The 23,367-nt window shown below is 41.2% G+C and overlaps 2 protein-coding genes across 6 annotated transcripts; one reads left to right on the top strand and one right to left on the bottom strand.

Moving 5' to 3' along the window:
• Positions 1-38: 38 nt before the first annotated feature.
• Positions 39-16,772, bottom strand: cramp1 (cramped chromatin regulator homolog 1). Of its 4 annotated transcripts, none has more exons than XM_022756881.1 (20): positions 16,692-16,772; positions 14,534-14,910; positions 12,332-12,534; positions 11,993-12,146; positions 11,202-11,285; positions 10,975-11,023; positions 10,377-10,462; positions 9,563-9,686; positions 8,888-8,969; positions 7,705-8,643; positions 7,069-7,246; positions 6,186-6,358; positions 6,001-6,075; positions 5,777-5,858; positions 5,442-5,552; positions 4,478-4,635; positions 3,917-4,103; positions 3,401-3,568; positions 2,732-2,877; positions 39-1,952 (listed from the first exon to the last, which is right to left on the bottom strand). In XM_022756881.1, the coding sequence occupies exons 2-20, from the start codon at positions 14,907-14,909 to the stop codon at positions 1,839-1,841; spliced, it is 3,489 nt and encodes a 1,162-aa protein (XP_022612602.1). In that variant the 5' UTR covers position 14,910; positions 16,692-16,772; the 3' UTR covers positions 39-1,838. The 4 variants fall into 4 exon arrangements, with proteins under 4 accessions (XP_022612602.1, XP_022612599.1, XP_022612600.1 ...); XM_022756878.1 differs by lacking the exon at positions 16,692-16,772 and adding an exon at positions 15,293-15,411; XM_022756879.1 differs by lacking the exon at positions 16,692-16,772 and adding an exon at positions 15,293-15,411 and having other exon boundaries at positions 6,001-6,069.
• A 991-nt stretch (positions 16,773-17,763) lies between these two features.
• On the top strand, positions 17,764-23,098 carry jpt2 (Jupiter microtubule associated homolog 2). Of its 2 annotated transcripts, XM_022756990.1 has the most exons (6): positions 17,764-17,918; positions 18,884-19,035; positions 19,584-19,735; positions 20,544-20,600; positions 20,947-20,983; positions 21,579-23,098. In XM_022756990.1, exons 1-6 carry the CDS (start codon positions 17,863-17,865, stop codon positions 21,824-21,826), a joined length of 702 nt encoding a protein of 233 aa, XP_022612711.1. In that variant the 5' UTR covers positions 17,764-17,862; the 3' UTR covers positions 21,827-23,098. The 2 variants fall into 2 exon arrangements, with proteins under 2 accessions (XP_022612711.1, XP_022612712.1); XM_022756991.1 differs by lacking the exon at positions 20,544-20,600.
• The last annotated feature ends 269 nt before the right edge of the window (positions 23,099-23,367 follow it).

Here is a 23,367-nt window from a genome sequence, read left to right as displayed (position 1 = left end):
TCTTCATTGTTTCTTTTCTAGTGTGAGAAGATGAAACCTTTTCACATAAACAAATAAACATCACAAGAGCTTTTACATTGTAGAGTCAAAGCCCCCAAGGTGCTGAAGGAGACCAACATTTTAAATCCCATTTTTGGAATGACAATAAGAGCTCTCCAACAATTTACACTCACAGAGATGAAGTTTAACATGTTGATGAGACAAGATGTTTACAATACTGCATATTGATGATGCTGGTTAATTGAAAGTTAGAGAACATCTGAATGCAATGAGTTTGGACTGAACGTGGTATGTGCGTAGTCACTGTGAGCCACAGTGAAACTATCACATACAGAATGAGCTGATGTTAAAGGGATGATGAACATGTTTATATGCCAATCATGTTGACAATAGCCACAGTGTTCAGTGTCAATACTTATTAATGGGCAATTAATGTTTTAAACACAACCAATCAGAGCGTTTTACTAGTGATTAAAGAATGACGGCAACTTAAAAAAAATGTTAGAGTAAGCGGAGTGTTAACTATGGCTTTAGTGTTTGATTTCCTTACTGCTCACTCTTGTGGAGTTTAACCGGAGTGTAATACTACCGGGAACTTAGAAGTACCCAAGACATTTTCAATTTTAGTCAAATATTTAAAGTGAATATATAGTTGATCACATTATGGGCAAAAGAGCTCAGGTAAATGAGCAATGTTGTTATTTTCTCTGTGGTTGAGTCATAAGATTCCCATTTATTGTGAAAAGTTTTTTTAAAAAATAGACCAAAACTAAATGTCTGGTATACAATTAACATATAAAAATGAGAAAGATAAATAAATATATAAAAGAATGAAGTTGATATTTCTTTGCAATCTGTTTATGCACCAAGAAACCAACCTAAAGGCCATTTCAATCTGTATTATTACCTCAACAAACATTAAAAGCGATGAAAATTTAATGAAGCAACTGCCAATGGAGTTTGAACTCTGATATGATTTCAGCACAAAATTCAAGGGTAGTAGCTGCAGATGATCACATCTGTAGAGCGACTACCAAATGTGGCCACCCAACAAAAAGCTGCCATTTTGCATGTGGCTGTAAGAAATGAAGAACCTGATTCCAAACACACATGGCAGGCTATGTTCCTAAAATTCAACCAATAAAACCTGAACTGATTGAGATGAAGAGCACATGAAATGAAGGGCAGGAGCAAAGGATTTTACGTCTACCTGCCCTGCTGTGTTGTGCTCCACTTTTGCAATGGAGGCCACTGAAGAGACTGTATGAAGTATCTCACCACATTCAGTCTCTTTTCTCACTGCCATTAGTTTCAAAATCCTCTTGCAACAGCTGTTTGCCACCAACGGGAATCTGAACTGCACATTATGGAGGATTTACACATTTTGGGGGTCGATTTGAGAGAGCAGACACACACACTCACTCACTCACTCACACACACACACAAAGAGCAGGAAGAGACATACAAGATCAGTGAAAATATTTTGTTCAGATATGGCATAGTATTTTCCTGTACATGAGGTTGTGTTTTGTAAACGCTTTTGTTTTTCTAAAGTGTTTGTTTTTAAAGGGCATTTCACCTTAAAGAACAGTTCAGTGAAACCAACGCATTTTTGAACTCGCTTTGCACAATGGTCAGGGTTCACCGTTATTATTGCACTTTTATAAACAGGGCAGGGATGGCTTTTAGGGGCTGGCCTCTCTCCACGACCGTCCTTTCAGTGTAGAAGTGACAACAGGCCAACAGTCTAGACACCGAGGAGGAACCCATCCTCCGGTCACTCAGCGACTCGTGTCCTCCAGATGGCCATGGTTCGGTGGGGCCACGTCCTCGCTTCCTCAGGGTGGCGGGATGGAGGGCTCGGTCACAGCCAGCTCCTGAGCCAGATCATTGAAGCGAGCGATGTAGTCCACGCTGCTCTCACTCATCATACAAGCCAGCTGAGAGTCCATCTGCACACACAACCAAAGAGCTTTCAATGTACAACAGCAACGGTATCTTTTTTTACCTTGGTCCAAAACAAATGAGCTGAACTACAGGTGTGAACGCACCTTATAAGACATACAATGTTATTTAATCAGGTGAATTATCAAGTGGAAGAACGGCATAAAAGGAAAATTTCAAAGGACTGGCAGAGTGTACACTTTAAATGCAAACTGTCATATCTGTGGAAGACACAAAACAAAAATTTTCTCCACTTACATATCTCTTTGTTCAGACCAAAAGTGGAAGAGCGAAAAAAATCTATTAAGGTAAGTTTATTGGTGCTATGACGTAGATGAAATTGTCAGCTTGCAAGTTTGTCAGAAATGCTTGGTCATGCAAACTGGGTATAGAGTATAAGTTAACTGCATAAAAGGAGAACACTCATGCTATTGCAACATTAACGTTACTGTCTAATTTACATCAAATTGTCAAGCAACACTGTTTTGCATACTATGGTGCTAGGTAGAATTCAGTTTCCTCTCATTTTCACCTGTTTATATTATAGGCTACACTTCACCAACTCGTCTGAAACACCTACAATGTCAGAGACCTTTGTCAATGCATCATTTTTTTTTTACACTGCGATTGGTTGCTGCCGCACCACGTCATAGCTCATTACCTTTAAGTTGCCTGGACTTAAACGTTTTGTGATGCCCACACCGCCGAAGACACGCCACCAATGTGCATGCCCCTGCTCGCCACAAAGAGACGCTGGCTCATACGGAAAATCAATGACTCAACTTACCTCTGCCACATCAGGAAGGCCACGGGACTGAAAGGAATCATGGGAGTTGCAATCCAGGAGGCTAGGACCAAGCAAAGCTGTGCCACTGGAGGGGCCAGAGGGAGTTAGGGTGGTCCGCCGGCCCTTATCAGGAGAGACCATGCTGGCTGTGGGGAAAAAAGAGAAACAACAGACCGTGAACAGAATGAAGAGCTCAAATGAAGAGTGGAAACAAATCTGACCTAATGGGCCATCAGTGTAAAAAGAAGCCGTGCCAGTGTTACTGTGCTCAATATGAATGAATGTTTGAAGAGACAAAGACTTCTTTGTGAGGGTTTACTCATTATAAAATTTGTTTCTTTACCAGTGTCTTAGTTTTAAATTTAATTAATAAATTAATCTGACATCTATTACAAGTTTATATGTAGTATTTCACAGTCAATTCAATAAAGCTTTGATTGTCAAATAACATTAGTAGAAGTAGATTCTATGTATTTAGCATTAAAATTTTGAATGCTGGGCAAAACCAATTATATATCAATAAGCTGATTTTAGAGTTTTCATGGGACACAAAAAGCAGAAACCTGTAGTTTTTCCATTTTTAATTAAGCTAAAATAAATTATAAATATGAAAAAAGAAGATCTGCAATAGTACCCATTTGTGGATGTTTAAGTGAGAAATTGACTTACAGAGAAGGCATCCCAACGTGGAGTCAGATGAGTCGCTGGGGTACCACTGGGGGTCGTGGCTGGGTGATGGGATCCAGCCTCGGGACGGGCTGACTGAGGGAGACGAGGTCAACAGTTTGGAGCCATCGTTGTTGCTCAGCTTGGCCGGAGAAAGCGCTGCCTCCTCACCTTCACCAGGAGAGACAAACGGCCATTAGCTTACACATACAATGTTCAATAAGCCTGACAGGTCAGAAGCTAAGCTAGTTGGATGCAAACATATTTTTTTCTTCCACAGAATACTTCACATATTTTTAAACCTCTAAAAAACCAAACCCTGTTGGTGGGGATTATGAAGCTTTTCTTACCTGTTGTCACTTTTCATTTCAATAAAGTAACCAGGCACCAGTCCAGTTTAATCTTAATACCCATCTCCTGTCTTGTTTGTCAAGTTTTCTTTCAAGCAATTTGTCAGTTTTACATAGATAAATATACCCTGCATAAATGTCTGCATGTAGGTTTGAAACAGGAACACACCATAGTGGGCAGAGTTGATGGCAAGCTCAATGATGGAGTCACTGATGTGTGTTTGAGGTTCTCCGGGGACTAGAGCCTCTTCAGGGGGGCCAGGCAGAGAGATGTCCAGGAGTGAGGCTACGCTGGGTGGAGAGAGGAGTGAGTCTCCACCACCGGTCACTCCAGGAGACGGTGGAGGCACACCATTCTGTGGAAAGAGTAAGTTCCACGCTCAATGGGGCTGCTATGCTTTTGTTTCGTCATCAAGAGTTTTCAGTACAACGTGGAGGCATATCTGAAATTATTGTTGGTATCCTGCTAGATAAAATTAAATTTTAATTTTAACAGCAAATAAGATGGACTTTGTTTTTTTTTATTAAAATACTTGGGACTTAGTTATATCATAAAAGTAATTTTGCTGTTGATCCAAAAAACAAGTTTGATTTTTCCATCACTGCTAGAAATGTGAGGAAGGGAGGAGGAGACAATCACATCAAATAGATCTGTATTATTGTGTGTGTGTGTGTGTGTGTGTGTGTGTGTGTGTGTGTGTGTGTGTGTGTGTGTGTGTGTCTTCCTGACCTCTGGGACATTTTGCTGGAGGAGTTGAGAGTCTGGTCCAGCATCAGCAATAGGTGTGGTGGCGAGCAGAGTGCTGTTATCGACAGTAGGAGAATCCAGCTCTCGACAGGGACTGCCAGGGATGATGCCTGCAGACTTAGCTGCCAGGTCAATGGCACCTGAAAGCACAGAAACAAAAAGGATTTGTTGCATGCATATACCTGATACAGTAACAGTAGGTGAGATTAGCATGTGATTTAACATTTCAATTATTAATTTCAACAACAATTTCAATATAAAAATTGAAAGCAGGGGCGATGTAAAAAAAAAAAAAAACAAGCTTTTCCTTTCAGAGAGTTTATCTGGAAGAATGTTCTTTTTGTCTATTTATCCCTGCACAAAAGAGTACTTGTTCAAAACCATACTGACTTTTGGAGACCGTGTAGGAGGAAGGAAGCTGATCGTTTTTCATATATTTTGAAACTTGAAGTCAATTTTAGATAAAAATCCAGAGAATCCAGGAAACAAGTTTCTTACATCAAAGAAAAGAATCCAAATGCTTGAATGTAGAAATACTGTTGGTGGCCGTTAACCAGGAGATTGAGTAGCAACTGTAAATACAGTGATTCAACTCATTTGTAATAGAGAGGTTTACTTCTGATTAAGAGGTAAACTCTCTTTAAGTCGTTTTGTTGTGTATGTAGTCTTCCTGTTTTGTTCAGGCCATTTAGTGATGGAGCCGTGATATAAAATTTCTATGTTTAAAATCCAACTAAAGAAAAATTTCCAAATGAGGAAAAAGCTTATCTACAGTATATGTGCTGTTTTTTTATTTTGCATGACTACAGGATAAAGACCAACAGGAAGAGGTAAAACTGATATTCAAACTTAAACTTCAACAGTACAGCATATCTAGAGCTAGAAATAGTTTTAATAAAAAAAAAAAAAAACTACAGGAAAATAGATGAATAGAAGCACTACATACTGGAGAGCTGACTGGCCGCTGCAGAGCTGGGTGCTACAGGGGAAACTTTGGAAATTAGGGGCCGGGGGGAAGGAGCCAGGCGAGTATGGATTGGCCGGAAAGATCCAGTCCCTGAGGGAAGAAGCAGGAAGTGAGAGAGCGAGAGATTAGCAGAATTCTTGCTGAATGACAGATATGATATTTAATTATGCACAGAGAGCACATCAGCTGAGTTTATCGTCAACATAAACACAAATAAATTCAAGGGTCCATGTTCAAAAACAAAAGTTTTACACAACACTTTGGGAAAAGTACAATCGTTTTCCTTCAGCGTGATCGTGATGTCTGAAGTGTACCTGTGGCTGATGAGTTGGAGAGGATGGAGAAGGAGCAGACATGCTGAGGAGTATCTCCTGTAGTTCGGGGAAGCAGTGTTCGCTGTGGACAAGACAGAAGCAACTTGTTAGACCATCATGACCCAGCAACATGTAAGAGACGCACAATTAATCCATTACGAGTACAAACCAACTGAGATACTGCTGAATAGATACAGTGAAACATCCTTCTGCTCTTCTCTCACCTGAACTACAAGTGGTTTCCGAAGTTGCCTGTTCCGAGGTTTTCTCTGTCTAGACAGGAAAAGATCTGACTGCATCTAGAAAGAAGAAAATGCATATTAACATTTGTGCATATTCGTATGGATAATATACCAGTTTAGTTTTTGTACTCTTCGTGCAAAAAAAATAAAGCCTTGCTCTGTCGTACACTGATAGAGTCCAACTGCTGTCTGAAGGCTAGCTCAGCTTCCTTGTTGGGGGAGAACATTCTGTTGTGCCGCGAGCTGTTGGGGGGCAGCGTGGTCGGTACCGCGAACACACCGCCCTCTGAGTCACTGCTAACTGACGACCCAAGCAGAGAGCGGGGAAGGTTGCGTCCACCTGAAGAGAGGAGGAACGAGTAAGATATGTTACGTGAGGAAGGACATTATTCGAGAATAATGTATGAGGCTATTGAACAGATTTAGAGAAAATACGGTACACAAAGTATATATCCAAACAATCACACCTATGAAGCAGGGAGGACTTGCATTTCATAATCAATTCCCATCATCAAGCAAACAACTACAGCATCATTAGCACAAACACGTCAGTAAAAGCCCATATCAATTAAGTCAGCAGACTTGTATGGGATTTTATCGAGGAACAAAGCAGATATATGTAACAATTATGTAAAATGTAAAAATTTTGACTCCTTTCATACATATCCTAACCAGTCAAGTCAAGTGAATTTTTATTTATATAATGCCAAATCATAACAGAAGTTATCTCAGGGCACTTTTCATATAGAGCAGGTCTAGATTGTAGTCTTTATAATATTATGTACAGAGACCAAACAACTCGCACCATGAGCAAGCACTTGGTGACAGTGGCAAGGAAAAACTTCCTTTTAAGTGGCAGAAACCTCGGGCAGAACCAGGCTCAGGGTGGGCAGCCATCTGCCTCAATCAGACTTTAACAATATGTAGATTTCAAGTCAACTCAAACCCAAACTAAATTTAAAAAACTAAATTTACAGGGTGTCAGCTACACTAAAGGTAAATGCATATCTTGCACCATCTTTAGATTATAGGAGAGAGACCCACAAATACCTGAGGCTCCAGCATTTGCCAGGTGTAACCTGGCCCCTCGGACAGAGGCCTGCTGCCTGCCACAGCTGGGGCTGCGGACACCTGCTATGGGCCCCTTTCCTGGAGGCGTGAGGGCCTGGTTTTGTTCCTCGTGATGGGTCTTGAGCGGTGATGTGGCTGTGGAGCACAGCTCTGGTGCCTGAAGTAGAGGACACATTAATGACACCATCTGTTCTACATGTAAAGTTCTGAATAATGCTTTTACAACAGTTTAAAGGTGGCACAGAGAACACAGTTCACAGCCCATTCCCAGTTGTAAAATTAGCTGACATTGTACCAATCTAACCTTTACCTTTCCAAGGAGGATCTGTTGTGGATTAGCACACTTAGCAATGCAAATTTGTGAATACACAGGGATATGCAGTGTGGCACATGAACACCACTTTAAAACAATATTTGTTTAAAGTTGCATTCTTCATTCATGCCACTGGAATGCATTCCAAGTCTTCAACCATATGCCTATGTTTGATTAATTAAACTTCTAATGTTTGTGCAAGAAAAAATGACACATGATATTCAATGTTTTTGTCCACAAAACGATTATAGAGTGTCTGGAAACCAGCAACAACACTGTGAGAAGTAACAGTTAATCCTCACCAAAGGTTTAGGATTGACCTCAGTGGCAACCAGTTTGAGCAGGCAGCGCAAAACACGGTGTGTCCTGTTGGGCTTGGCCTGTGCCAAGGCTTGTCCATTTTCTTGGCTGTTGGAAGGAGCTGCGATGGGCTGCCACTCGTACTCCAGCTGCAGCTTGCCAGGTTTCCCAAACATCAGGTAGAGCTCAGCCAGGGTGACATTCTCTGCGTCACGGGCACTCCAGCCCTCCTCTCTGATCTGCTCCACAGACCGCTCTTTGGCTGCTGGTGCAGAGCCCTGCGACACTCCCTCCTCTGAGCCAGTCATCAGAGGTTTGGTTGGAGGAGTCTGGTTGGCCTCTGGGGAAGCAGTGCTGGTGTTCTGCTCCTCTTTGCACTCTGTGCTCTCTACGCCAGTACACAACTTCTCCGTGCTTTTGACCACTGCTAATCCACCACTGGCCTCCACGCCAGTGCAGGTTTTGCCCCCATCAGAGGGTCCCACCCCAATTCCCTCTTCTCTGGGAGCCACAGTCTGCTGAGAGGAAGCAGGGACAGAAACTGACAGAGGTCGCTTGTCCTCTACCTTTGCAGAACTGTCTGGTGAAGGTTCAGAGTTAGGGGGCTCAGTTCGACGAATATCACCCAATACAGTCACCAAACCACCAGCAGCAGCACTTCCCCGTCCAGATTTGGTACCAGTCCGAGATGGAGGAGCTGCGTGGATGCCCAGGATCTGAGCGGCTGGCAATTCCTTGGCGTTAGGCCGGTTCTTGCCACTTTCTAGCCAGTGTACAGTGCAGGAGGCCTTGGAGTGAACCACACGTGCAACACCAGGCAGTGTGGTCAAGGTGCTGCTCTCAGCAGGGAAAAGAAAAAGCTCATCTGGCTGGGATTTGCTGGGAGACGCTGTGCTGGACTGGCTGGCCTCCAGAGCCTCTCTCTCCATGAGACTCTTAAGCTGAAACACAAGTGTTAAGGACAACACAACTGACAGAAACAAGTATCACCCTCAAATGTTTATAGCTGAGATGACCACTGCTCAGCTCCAATTCACACCCTAACAATGATTACAAATATTGTAAGATGTAACATATTGTGGGGTGTTACGAGCAGCTGGCTGTATAAAATAGACACAGTAAAAAAAAAACTGTTAATCCCATCATAAACTGATGACATGTATTGTTTTTTGTGTTCAAGGATACAATGCGCTGGTCCTGGTACGCCCACTTCTGTTTCAGATACTCAATGAGGCTGGAAACTTTCCTGTGGAGCTCTACCACCATCCTGGGTCGGAAAAGACAAAAAAAAGAGTGTTTGCTGATAGCTGTTCAGACAGTGCAGAGCCGCTCTGGACTGGCTAATTTAGGTTTTATGCTCCTCACATATAAAGTACTTCTAGTTCTCGTGCCAAGTGAATGGCTTATTAAACATTCACAAACGAGAATATAAATTCATTTTACTCATTGATGTGGGCGGGTTTTGAGACTGGCTTTGTTTTCCATGTATAAACACATTAACTACAACTATACTATACATGCCTACTTAGCATTTCAGCTGACCATTTTCCAAAGCTGACATAAGTTTGTGGTATAGTCTTGTAGTGCTTGAGAAAACAGGAACTATTTTCAAAAACAGCTTGATGTTGCATTCATGCAAACTGGTATGCATTTGCCAAAAAGCATAGCATTATTGAGCTATGCTGTTAAAAACTGATCCTGAAAACAATGGCAAACATGGATGTCTTTTCTTGCATCACAGAGTATCCGACTCAAATGTCAGCACATTCTGAAGGCGCCAACAGGGATCTTTCAGAACAGTTCCTGCTTGCAACAGTGTTATGACTCCTCTCAAGACATCAGTTAATGGGTAAGTCTGACCTGAGGCGAGGGTTGTGGGCTAGACTCTGAACACGGGCCCAGGAGTGGTTACTGCGTGGTTGTAGCTCCACTGCCACCTTCAGGGGTAGGCGCACCGGCTTCTGGTCCTCCTCATCACTCACTCCTGCAGGGACACAAAGACACAGGGAGACGGATTGAGAGACAACAACAAAGCCCTTTTCTTGGACAAGGTCAGGTGTTTTTAAAGAGTGAGAGCATCCAGCTAGTGGGATTTTTTGACAGTATGCAGTCATAAAACATCAAATACTAAACGTCAAGAGCCACAATAACACTACATGAACAGTACGCTACAGTTGACAGTGCAACTACTGAAAAGTTAAGAGTTCTCTCTCATGATGTCTCTTTCATGTTTAATGGATTAGCAGGAAATGAAAAGACTGTAACTAAACTCAGTGGTACTGAGGGCCAAGATTTTTTGCAAAGCACTGATACAGTGATGAAAATAAAGACGGACTACACTAGAGAGATGGCAGATGCAATCGGTGGGATTCTGATTTTCCATCCTTGATTAAAGGAAATTAATTCTTTAAGTTTGTTGAACAGAGGGGTTGATGACAGTCGGCCACACCAGTCATCTCCATCGTCTCCCTCCTGCTCCTCCTAATCACTTTGCTCCCACAGTGTTACCATGGAAACGCCACGAGCCCACACGCTGCCATTGTTATTGCCAGAAAACCCCGCCCCCACAAACCCTGTGCCTCACCATCACCACTGTTTGTATTTTCAGCACTCATGTTTGTTTATTTTGTATGTGTATAGTACGTATTGGGTGTCTCTGCGTGCACATGCTCACCATCAGGGTCACAAAGTTTCTTCAGTGCACGGCACATGGGTGCTTTGATTCGTAAGTTCCTCCCTTTTGAGCGCACAGTGGTGGCCCTAGTCAGGCAGAAAGAAGAACAGAGAAATCTTCAGTGTTTTGAGATGAAAACTTTTCTTTTCTCAGTGGAGAAGAAAAAGTATGCTAATAATTCACATAAACATAGACTTGTTCAGAATTACCTGAACAAATTCAAAAGGAGTAGACAAGATAACAAGAATGTTTTATAATACAGCAGCCACGCAGTAAAGTAGTAATTTACAATATCATTCTTTATATATCATATTATATAATATTTCAGAAATTCCCTCCATATCATATCAGTCAGAGATATTTGAGATAAGTGTTCTAGCTGCTAATGTACTTTATGTATTTGTCATTATGAACTCAAACTAGTTATGTTTCTCATACTGAGAGTGATAGCTTATCTGGGTTTTTGCAGACATGAATAGGCCTTAAAATCAAAAATTACATACTGACAGACCCACGTGTTCATTTACAAAGACCTTTTGTGTTATTTAACATAAAAAACATTGGGCTATGCATTTGATCACTTTTACTAGTGACTTACCCTTGCTGGATGAGTTCATTCAGCTTTGCCACATTCTTATCATCCATTACTGTCAAAGACAAAACACAAAGACAGAGAGCCGTTTACGACATCGTCCCGCAGGAGCAGCTGTCCCCCATGACTGGGAGTATGCAATGTTTAATCACATCCCATGTGTCCCAATCTAACAGCATGAAAACACACACACAAAACAACTTTAAAAAGGCATGCATGCAGCCTTGACTTACATCCTCCAACTTTCTTGCGGAGCTCAGCATAGCAAATGAGACCATAAAGTTCTTGAGAGGATTTCTTCAGCACTCTGGAGTACACTAAGAAAGAAAGGAGGCACAAGTCACAACACTGCTGTAACCAGCAATGCAGGAAGTATGTGTATGCTACATTAAGATAACAAGACAGTGACACTGAGAGGTTTTTTTTAAGGGGAAAGGGGCTCAAGCTTATCTGGGAAGATTCTTTAACATATGTTTTTGTACCATCTCCATGTCTAACGATATGCTACATAAACAACAGTGTAGGACATGAGGGTAGGAATAGTTGGAAAAAACAGACATGTAATAAATAGCTTTTCTTGATTGACACTATTTTGATTCCGGACAGTTTTTTTTTATCCATGACAGTGACTGAGGAAGTGACGAACAAGGTTAAAAAAAATCCACAAGGCCAGACCTGAATCAACATGAACAAATTAAAACATCGGAACTGATTAGATTTGAACAACTAGGCCTTGTCCTTGTATGAAATAAACTAAAATTGTCTTCCCATAGTAGAAGTAAATATTAAAAACTAAAGCCCCTTTCAACCCCCAGAACACATACGACTTGCATGTGACGTTTTCTGACAGCTCTAACATATAACGAGGTAAAGGAGACAAGATGAGACCGAATAAGGCACACATTAATATTGCTTTAAAAAAAAGTTGGGTAAGGAGCTCCTACTCTCAAAAATAAATACTGTTCAATGAGACTCTGTAAGGTCCTATCTGTTTTTGGGATACAAAGATAAAAGGGCAGCTCACCATTGGCAAAGTCAATGTGTTTGGAGATCTTGTGCCAGGTGCGGTAGTAAAAGTGGCGGACCTGCTCCTTGTTCTTCACCATGTTAGCTGGCTTGCCTCTCTTCTTGTACTTCATTGCAATGTTGTTCTGGATAGCCTCAAAATCCTTCCCATGCTGGAGACAAGAGGAGTAGAAGAGAGTATAAGATGTCAAAAGATACATATACGAAAGTATGTCTAAATTTTGTTATGACACCTAAGTGTAAAGGCCAACAATTTAAGTAAAAGTTTGTGCCACATAAGGTAGATTGCATTTCCAGTAAAACTATATGAATATGACTATTTGGTTCTTCCCTTTACCTCATAGAGCCCCTCAAAGAAGCTGTTTTTGTCTTCTGCGCTCCAAGACTCCCATTGCCGACGGGCCCTTTTCTGGTTACCAGCCTGCTCCTCCTTTTCAGCAGACCCTTGGCCCTTGGATGCCTTGGATACTCCCCCTGTGGAGCTGGCCATAGGCCCCGACTGTCCCACTGCCCCCTGGGAGGAAGAGCCATTCTCTGCGCCTGTGTTACACAGAGTCAAGGAACCCATAAACCCATCAGTAATGAAACATTTAGAGGAAAAATACAACTTAAAATATCACAGTAAAGAATTTAAGGATTGAGCCAAATTTTTGTTGACCACCCTGGATGTTTTGTATAGCACGGAAAAGAAAATACAATTGTAGTTCTGAGGAGTGCGGTATGGGAGATGTTAAATACATGCACACAAAGCCACCCACTGCCATTACAGTGCACAACCTGCAGAGCTCCCCCCTCTGTGGTTCAGGTCTGGCAAGGACGCAGGAAAAGCAATCAGTCCCTACGGTAAGGTCTACAGTAACAGGTCCAAAACTAACTCGTGGTGGGCTCCAGTGGCCAAGTTTACCCCAGCACACATCACGATGCCAAGAGGCATTAACACAAACACCGAGGCAGTTGCTGTTGCAGCACTGCGCTGTGCTAAGACAACTATATTTTCAGCCAAAATAGGTGTTCATCTACAGATGCAAATGTGTGTGTGGCTCATCCACACTATCCTAGATGTGTCTCCTTCAAAATAGATGCACACCAATATAGCATCATATCAAAATACGTAGGGCTTCCTTGGTCAACTGGTCAAAACTTGGGCAATTTAAATTTATTGGATGAAAAAAATCTTGGTCTCATTCCCTTTCCCAATAACAACAAAATAACCAGTTGTAGATCCAGAGGACACTAATTCAACAACATACTGCATGTGTTTTCTTATCCTATTATGTCAGCTTTGAGTCCAATTCATTCATAAAATAAATTTTAAAGAAAGAAATAATTGACATACTGGTAGTCATTGCAGAGCAGTATAATTATACAAAAGCAAAAACACACCTCAAACAAGTAAGGAATAATTTCAAACTAATTTTGTGTGCAAATACAAAACCCTTCAGCAAGGAAGATACAGGTATAGGTGTCATTGACTGGCTCTCAAATGAACAGAAACCCCTTCAGTTACTGTAAGTTTCAAACATACTGGATGTTAACACTCTTGCCCCACCCCACTGCTCCACCTTTTCTTTGCCTCTTGTGGGATTAGTGGTATGGAAACACAGAAGGACACCTATGAGGAAATGCCTTATTTACATGGATACATTGAGTCAAGCCCCTTCTCCATTAAAGTTTATCATTATTTGTGATTGCCTCATTGTGAATCAATGAAGCATTTTTTCAATGTTGAGTATAAAATTCAGTAAAACCTGAGAGTCTTAGGTCATCTCTAGCTTTACTTCATTGCTCGGACGCTAGATATTACTATGTAAATTCACCAATGATAGCTCCTCTAGGCTTCAGCAGATCACTCACATTGCAAGTTACTACAAAACAGAGCATCAGCAAAAAAGTTCCATAAGAAAACCAGTAAACCACTACAACAAACAATGTGCAATGTGCCAATTCAATTCAATTACATTTTGTATCTGAGGTTTGCTGCAATGAGAATACACCACTGAAGCTTTAGCTGTTTCTTTCATCGCTGTTGTTTGTTCTGGCATGTGTGGATAAAATGAACATAATTACAATTTTGAAATGACAAAAGCACAAATAGTTAACTGACTGAATCAATGGATCAAAAGAAATCATTGGCTGAAGGCAGTAAACTCACCATGTTTAAAAATTGATTGTGTGATTTATTTCTCCTACACTCAGTTGATAATGACAGTCACAACAGCCACCTGCCTTTAATGCTGTAAAGGCATATTTCCAAGAACTAAAAATAGTCAGATGACATCCTAATTGAAATTCAAGTTCTGGTCTGTGACTCTTCTCTTTTTCAGACAATTGTTAGGATAGTGTTGCAACTGGGGATGGAGCAGCCAGGGATCTAACCAAGGTATAACCCAGCCAGTGGCCAAGAGGGACTATACAGCAACAGAAACAGCATCACTTCAGCCACCACAGATTAACAAACTACTGTCAGCCAAAACTGAGAGTAGACCCCCTGCTAATCCCAGCTATTTACGCACTTCTCCGAGCGGGTCACCTACAGTACCTTTCGATTTTGCCCCGCCATGTCCATTGATGGTTGAGCCGATTGAATCCTTCCGGATCCGTTTACTCGGAGGTCGAACGCTTGATCGGAGAAAATGATGCTGGTCGTGACACGGAGGGACGGGCTCCGCTGAGGTCTGGGGTTGCTGGGTCGAGCCTACCCCGGTTCGGTTCGGCGGAGAGGCGGGGAGGACCGGGGCTGAACCGGGGCTGAGAGCCGTGGCTGATGGATTAAGAATTTCCACTCCGTCGTCTCCCTTTGTACTGCGCTCCTCGCTCGCCTGCTCTCCGCTCTCCTCCTCGTCGCAACCTTCGGGCTTTCTGGACGGATTCCTCCTCCCATCGACACCGATCCCCTCCCTGGAGCCCGGTGTCATGCTGCCAAAACATATTCAGGGAAATTTTGTCACATTAGTAACAAAGCGGTGTGCAAAATTAACTTCTAAAGACGACGTTCACTGTCTCTCAACATGGCCGCCGCTGTTTGTTTCAAATCCCCTCTCCAGTCCCGACAAAACAACACCAAATATATGCAATTAACGTCTTGAAATAAATTATATTCAACAACAAAAATAGTTCAGTAACTAAGGGCAGTGTTTTACCAAGTGTCTTTCGGCTCTAATGGGCAATATTTTCGGTTGAATTTCAACTAAATTCAAATGCGAGCGCTTTTCAGTTTAGCGCCCTGCAGAAACGACAACGAAAACCCCTCGGTGCATTCGACCTCTAAATAAAGTGTTAATTTCAAATATAAATTTACCCATTTTCGTACTCTTCGGTAGTAGGCGACGTCTTCTTTCTCTTCACCATGGATCCGACCGGTTAGATTGGCAATTATTGATCAAATTGAGCATAATAAAACCGACACCGATCCCTCCGCTTTCTGCCCTCTCCTTGCTCCTGATTCGACTGAGCTGAACTCTCTGCGCAGTTCAACTGTTTTCTATCAGCAACAACATTACTCAATGCTTCTTTGCAACAAGAAATAAAACTATAACCAACGACAAATATGACATATTTACTGCATGCAAAGAAGAAGAATTTACTATGACACATGTCAGTTGAGCTCGTTTGAATTGATAAGTATAGACAGTTTTATTAACCCGTGTGCAAGTGGACTTTGCTTGTCACTACGTCACCGTCGCCTGCAGAAATGATGTCTGCAAAACAAGTTATTTCACACACATCCTGCAATTGTAAGGCTTTGAGACAATACTCTATTTACATTATTATTTCCTTATAGAAAATAATAATTAATCATACGTCAAAATCAGGACCAGGCGTTATGTGCCCATTGCACATCAAGATATGATTTATTACATTTGTTTAAAATAATGTTATTACTTGTAAAAAGAACAGAATTTATATTAATGTGTTCGATACATTGTTATCCACTAATTTATTTATTTATAGATAATCAGGAGGTGGGCAGTGCAGTTGGATGACAGCAAGAGAAAGCTAAACAAAGAAAGATAAATTAGACATGAGTAGCTTGAGCCTGAAAATGATGAGGAATATCCCTCCATTCAGACACAGCCTTTGAATCCCTGATTTGTATCATCTAAAGCAGACTTTTAGACAAATTGAGCCTCAAAAGATATCTGATCTAACAACAGTGAGAGCCCGAACTATTAGATGGGTAAGTTTATGTTTACTTGCGCTCCTAGGTTCTTACATCTTCAAGCTATTGCAAAATAATAAACCGGATTAAACTCAAATTTATCGTATATTCGACGTCAAAATATTGTTTCAGTGTAGCTCGAGGTTCATGTAAAATCTTATAGCATCATACTGGATTCTGTTCGACAGAGTTACGTTGCATATCCCATCTGCAATGTTACAGTCCTGGCAGTAGTTTTGTAGTCCAATCATGGGTCTAGTATTTGACTAGAAAGTTTACGTTACTTTAGAAGAGCACTGTGGTGACAGTTTAAGTTATTTATACGAACTGTTGTCGTTACGTTTGTTGTAAGATGTAATACATGTACATACATAACGTGGTACCTAGCATGGTTGTTGTTGTTGGCTAGCTAACGTTACGTTATGGCAGTCAAACAACCCATTACATTACAAAAACTGGCTGTAATATAAGAACTATTATTATGCTGAGCCTGACACAGTTTTTCAGATAGAAAACATTATAAAAGTTTAGGAATTACCTGAAGTAGAAGCCTATTGGTGGTATTCCCAACCGACATACAGACTAGCATCGCTAGCTGACGGTAGCCCTACTGCTTGTTACCGATGACAGTTCCTGCGGATCGATGGTCCACGCGCTTTGGCACGCCCACTACAACTCGAAAACAAAGCTTCTGATTGGTCAGATTTACAGGAGGATGACGGTTGAAATTTGATTGTCAGAAGGCTCCACCAATTGCTAGTGAAAGAGACCCGGCGAAGAACCAATTGCCATTCTCTTCCTGTCATGCCGAATAAGTTTCCCGATATGCATTTTCAAAGTTAAAAGCCACTTTTACTCTTCCATCATCTAACTTTTTTGTTCTGTAATCAAGCGTTATTTCAACGAGATTAGTTCAGCGCTATGGAGGTTTTTGGCGCTGTAAAAATAAGTTCCGCCCATAACGTAATTGACATTTTGATGATCAAATCAAAAGGTAGGACTCAGAGGTTACACTTGAATATATTCTGGCGTACGCCGAAAATCATCCGACCGAGCGGTATCAGAGTTTGATGTTTACGACAGACAGCAAAACACTAACTATAACTATGGCTACAAGGCGCCAACTAGAGAGCACACAAAATCTGACGCAAAGGCATTTTAATCAATAGAATCTGCGCTTTATTTAAGTTGATATTCTGAGACTCAGCTCACATTCCCTTTGTTCCGGCCAAACAGCTAGATGAAAACAAGCGTCATCTATCGAGATTAGTGCACCGTGGCGGTTGTTTGATTATTCCTTGACGGACCAGCAGGGCGGAGGTTTCTTCTTTTTTTTTTTTTTTACATGACACATGTATAAAGGATTACATGTATTCAGCAGGTGTACAAATCAGATGTAATAAAAAACAATTATGGCTTCACTGCTGTTGTGAACAAAGAACATTTCTGTCCCAAAAGTCTACTTTTTAATGGATTACGTAGTCCATTTTTTCTGGAGGGATGTCAGATGCAAAGAAACAAGCGCACCGCGTCACTCAGCAGATTGGCGGAGGACCAGTTATATTCCTCTGTGTCACAGTTGGGTGGACTAAAATTCTTCACTACGGAGTCTGGCTGGGAACGCGCAGGCAGCAGGAACTCGCTGGTCGTCCAGTTGGCAAACTGACGAAGTTGTCTTCGGAAACTTGAAGGCTCAAAACAAAACCACTATGACTTCGACGAACATGTATCAGGGGTTGGATAGTGGCTCAAAACCAAGTTCAAGGTGAAGAATATGACACATATGGTCGTGTATCTTGGTTATTTGTAAAAGATGTGGCCAACAGTGCTGTATTTGGACTGTAGTCAGCCGCTCCGTCAGCTAGTATCTCAATGTAGGTTAACGTTATTTGACAGGAGCTCTTCGTAGCATTTTGCAACACAGTTTTTTCTGCTAATGCTTTCTCACATACCTCTCAGTGGTCTTATAAGGGACCGAAATATCTGTGTGGTCGCTCAACTCGAGTTAGCTTGGTCGGAGTTGCCTTCCGTTAGCAAACTTAAGAATCAAGAATTAGCTTTTAAGCTAACCAACCAGGCGTTGTCTGCTGCGCCTGCGGAAGTGTGAAAGCCTCTTCAGACTGCTCTTCTTTGTACTCGCCAACAACGGCGTTGTGGCCACACTGTTCTGCTTAAATGTGTTTCAGTTTCCCCTTTCTGACTCAAAAGCATCCGTTCTTTGGTCAGCCCCGCTAAATAGTCGAGTTCACGTATGTTGTGGTTTCTAATTACGTGAGAAAGTATAGCTTTAAGAGTTTTCAGACGTATGGCGCCATTCCCGGGTACATAATCAAATAACCTGTTATTTGCCTGCGTTGGCTTAAGCTGCCGGCTGTACTGTGACAGTCATAGCCAGGTTACCTACTGTTTTCTACTTGCCCCCTTTGTGTGCCATAGTGCAACAAAAAAAAATGACCTCATGTTTCTAACAGCAGTCAGTAAACAAGGACCTCCGTGACTCAGACTTTCTGAAAACAGTTGTGTCCACTCTCAAATTTGACAAGGATGAACAAATCCTCTGATAACTGGTAACCTTAATAAGTTGGCACAGTATAGACAATCTATTATCATTTAGCAAGATTACATTACATTGAATTCCGTCTTTTCCAGGTCACACTCATACATGGTAATTGATCTTTAGACCTGAACATGATCTTATCAAAGTTGCTTATATTCTCTTGTCTTTTGTAGGGTGTTGCAGCCTCCTGGAGGTGGCTCCAGTAACCTGTTTGGTGGCTATGAAGATGATTCTGCAGCAACAAGAAGACCAAATAAGATGGCTTCTAAAGTCTTTGCTCCACCAGAGGAGCCCCAGAGTGTGCCCAGACGCTCCAACCCTCCAGGTCAGACCAGCCTGTCAGGGCTAATGGATGTGCTGAGGCAGGACAGTCTAACCATCTATCAATGTCCAGGGTGTGAAAACTGTTACTATAATGTGACAATTCCAGTATAAACACTTTCACTGTTCTCTGTGCCTGAATGTAATCCACCTCCAGATTTGAAGGATCTTATGTAGCCAGAAACTGTGTCTACTGTTGAAAAATGACCTGAGGGACAGGGAGTGATGGGTCACCCTGAGTACCTTATCCTACAGTTTTCACTGGCATTAACATGGCTGTCAGTGAATTTTACAGTATACAACACTAAAATTTGCCTAAGAACATTGCCGAAGGGTCATGAAAGAGCTCAGTGCAAATGTCAAAATATGTTTTAATCCCATATGAGTAATCATAGATGACATTCTGCCTCGGGGTCATGAATCTGCATGGCCATCAAATGGGCAGTGCAGTTCACTAGCCTCCAAAACGGAATGTGACAAAGTTGAGGCGTGTTATTATGTCACTGTCAATGTTGCAAAACCTAACACACATCTTGGTTATACTTTATGTAGGTGGGAAGAGTAGTGGAATATTTGGGGAATCTGAACCCCTTGCTCAACCACAGAGACCCATACCACCAGGTGGATCAACCAGCAACATATTTGGGGCTGCGGAAAGTGCACCTGTGCAAAGCCCAAGCAGAAGCCACCCGAATAAGCCAAAGGTAGGCCATGGTTTTATTTTATTTTTTATTTTTTTTTAAAGGAATGGTTCATCCCAAATTAAAAATGTATTTATTATCTGCTCACCTCTGTGCAGCCAGGGTCCAAAAACCTGCTATTTATCGAATTTATACTATCCAATAAAACATGAAGAAGGCAGCAACTATGTCAGCTAGTATGTGACACAGTTGTGTGTATCAAACAATGTTCTTCATGGTTCAATAGTGTTTGTGCAATCAGAGTAATGTCACTTTAGTTTGAATCCATTGCAGCAATCTCAGGAAGGACAAGAGTAGATTACAAGCAACCACTTAATTTCAGAATCGGTTAATTTACCAGCTTTCTGTAAACATGTTGAGGTTGATGATAGTGTTGGTATTCCATACAGCTGCTTGCATGCAGTCTTGCAAAACCTATGAAAAGCATGTAAACATACTTAAGTTTTTATCATGGTTGAGCAAATGGAATGTTTTAAAGATTTTGGAAAAGGTTTTTGCAGTTACATATTACTGTGCTTGGGTTCATTCGGACAGCCCTTGTGGTGGCAAACTAGGGGAAAATGACCAATACCAACTGTATTCAGGATTAATTCCCTGTCACATAAATTCAAAATGATGATGAGTTGTTGTCCTAGACTGTATAACTTGAAAACATTTGCTGTCCTGTGATGTATTATCCCTGTTGACTTAAAGCTATTGTTCGCACTGTTTTAAGGAGAAAATGCAAATAAGCTTTACTAATTGCACACAAATTGTGCAATCTGTGCTGAAATATAATGGATTTTCTGTGTTTATGGATTTTTCAAATTAGTCTGCATCAGTGGAAGATTTCGGAGCTGCCAACTCAGTCAAACCACTCACAGCATGGGTAATTGTCACTTACTACCTATGACTGGTTTCATCTTTGACACATCTTTGAGTATATAATTTGTTCATCCATAATACAGGGTGTATTTACTATGAACATGCAGCTTTAGTATTTTTATTTTCCTTAAATTTTCAAGTGAGAACTGGCCAAGGCTACTAGTCTGACTGTGTAAGTGAGAGAAATACTTTCACTCCGATGCCCTGAGGACCCTTGGTCATGGCAGTTTTTTACTGAATTTGAGCAGCTGCTTTAGCTTGAAAACACAAGAGCAATAGAGTCTGTTTTTGTTTTTTGTTTTTTCACTGACAGAGTGAGAAATCTCTTATCTTTATTCTTTTTATTACAGGACAATCTAAGTGTGGGACCTGAATCTGAATCACCAGGTGAGATAGTTAAAAGGAAAATGCCCATGTGAACTCTTTTTGAGAGATTTGTGTAATATACTGAGTTGTCATTGTCACTTTAGCATCCAATAGACTAATCTGGACCAGTTACCTTTCCTTATAGGACCCCAGTCCACTTTATACGGTTAATGGAATCTGTAATTTTCTTTTTTTTCCAAGTTTTGGACTTAAGGAGTTTATAACCAGCAAATGCATCAAAAAATAAGATATTTATAATATCTATAAGTACTTATCTAAAGATCGATTTTTTTTTTTGTGGGAAAACAAGTCTAACAAAGCCATTTCAACTGTAAACCTGCTTCCCACTGCCACCTTTGCTAGTTTCATATTCACTAATGGAACAAGATGAACTTTAGGGAATATGATACATTCATGTTGCTGTGGTCATATCAACAGGCAACTATAATTTTAAACCTACACTGCAGTATCTATGGCAGGATACCCATTAGCCCCTGTGTTAAGAATAAAACTGGTTTCATTAAGTATAGGGGCAGTTATGGAGTCCACACCAGTGTATCACCAGGCTTTTGTTCTGCTCTAGCATTTCTGTAAAGTACAGTTTTCTCTCCTCAAGCACCTGAAGTCAAGGTCAGCCAACCTGAAGTGAAGGAAGAAGCTGCCCCCCCAGCTCCCATGCCAGCCAAGGAAGAGCCTCCTGCTGCTGTGTCAGCCCCACCTGAGCCTGAACCCACTCCTTCCTCTTCCCCACCTCCTGATGAGACTTCACTGAAGAACCATGAGCCTCACCTGGGACCCAGGCCTCGCTCTCACAACAGGGTCCTCAACCCACCTGGAGGAAAATCTAGTGTGGTATTCTACTGATCAGCTGAACACACTACTCCTCCCTGTTTGTGTCCATACACTCCTTGTCTGCTCCCCTGTTAATCTTCTCTCATTCCAACACGCCTTTCCCCACGGTTATTTCACCTGTACATCTAAACACAGACCAGGAATTTTGTTCTCCACACCTGTTTCCTGGTCATATATGTTTTCCTCAACTTCTTGCACTTTCGGTCCTATTTCTGTCTCCTTGCTCTTAGTCCAAGTCTTCATATTATTCTCAATTGAAACCTGCAATCATACAATCATACCACCAGTCAATCAACAGGCTAGCTTTTACTTAGTCACCTTGTCTGTGACACCTATTCAATCTCAATATTGCGGTTACATTTTCACTGTTTCTGTGTTTGAGCATGTGTAAATGTAGTCTGGTTTAAGGCACAGTTATTTGTCATTTTGAAAAAAGAAATGCATCTCAAGAAAGGTTTAGACATTGGAAGAAGCTTTAAATGATCTGGTGTGACAAATCCTTGCGTAAGTTCAAAGCAGACATTTGCTCAAATTTGTTTTAAGCCTTAATGTTTTACAGATAGGATGGGGTGAATAGATCTTCTCACCACTGTAATAAGTCAAATGTTTCAGGGAGTCCCAGTAGTGCCACCCTTTTTTTTTTTTTTTTTTTTTTTTTAAATGCGCTGCCAGATCCTTATTGGATGATGACATTAAACCCTTTTTTTCTGCAGTTATTCCAAATAGATGTGTTAGACTTAAACCAATAACTTTATAATCAGAAGCCTTATAACTTGTAAGCGTTCTTTATGCCTTGTCCCTAATTTCAACAAGTGTCTAGATTAATAATCTGATGTCAGAGCACTCTTGAAAACTCTGTTTTGGGAGAGATGCCAAAAATTGACCTTGAAACAAAGATGAACGAATTGTTTACTCCCAAATGCTTCTGCTTCCTTAAAGAAATTCCATTTTGATTTTAATGCGAATGTATTGTGCAGGTACTTTCTGCTTTGTCCTCATTGCTTGCTTTATCTGAGAACATGCCTTCTTTTTTTGCTTGGGGTAGGCCTCTGTTTATGTTTTAAATTAAAACGGCTGAAGACAAGTGAACTCTGGACAAGCGCGTGGCCTACCTGAGTCCAGGTGGGCTCATTGATAATCACCTTTTCACTCACTTCATGACGCACATTCATGGTATTCTGGTGCCAGCCTGTCCCCAGTGTGTTGATGTGCCTGGCAGGCAATGAGCGCAGCAGAAGAAAGAAATCCTGTGTATTGCAATAAAACAATTGTTTTGCATTTAGAGTGTGTTTATTTTGTTTACTTTACTAAAATGTAACGCTAAGAATATTTTAGATTCAATAGTAACTAAAACTTAGAAGGGCTGTAGTAGATGAAATACTTACGTCGAATTTACTTTTCAAAAATGGAAATCCCATACACACCTTGTTAAATGTTTATCTGGATCAGTGTAGATGTAACATTCAAGCTACGTGTTGTGTGCCCCAGATTTATAGCTAATTCTTGAATCACTGACACTGATGCTTTTGTTCAGATTCGCCCTTTGGCAGCAC

This window comes from Seriola dumerili, unplaced genomic scaffold, assembly GCF_002260705.1.
Source record: "Seriola dumerili isolate Sdu_G_001 unplaced genomic scaffold, Sdu_1.0 BDQW01000260.1, whole genome shotgun sequence".
Taxonomy (NCBI): Eukaryota; Metazoa; Chordata; class Actinopteri; order Carangiformes; family Carangidae; genus Seriola; species Seriola dumerili.
The sequence above is the reverse complement of the archived record's forward strand: the minus strand, read 5'-3'. Positions and strand labels throughout refer to the sequence as shown.

What these genes read in the sequence shown, in the direction of transcription:
- cramp1 (XM_022756878.1), bottom strand. Translation starts at nt 15,342, where the DNA reads ATGGTGAAGAGAAAGAAGACGTCGCCTACTACCGAAGAGTACGAAAAT. An exon ending in AGGTCAATCCTAAACCTTTG is followed by an intron (nt 7,247 to 7,704) that starts GTGAGGATTAAC and finishes CCTCTACTTCAG; the next exon opens with GCACCAGAGCTGTGCTCCAC. An exon ending in TCCAGCAAAATGTCCCAGAG is followed by an intron (nt 4,104 to 4,477) that starts GTCAGGAAGACA and finishes CTCTTTCCACAG; the next exon opens with AATGGTGTGCCTCCACCGTC.
- jpt2 (XM_022756990.1), top strand. Translation starts at nt 17,863, where the DNA reads ATGACTTCGACGAACATGTATCAGGGGTTGGATAGTGGCTCAAAACCA. An exon ending in CAGACGCTCCAACCCTCCAG is followed by an intron (nt 19,036 to 19,583) that starts GTCAGACCAGCC and finishes TACTTTATGTAG; the next exon opens with GTGGGAAGAGTAGTGGAATA. An exon ending in ACCTGAATCTGAATCACCAG is followed by an intron (nt 20,984 to 21,578) that starts GTGAGATAGTTA and finishes TCTCTCCTCAAG; the next exon opens with CACCTGAAGTCAAGGTCAGC.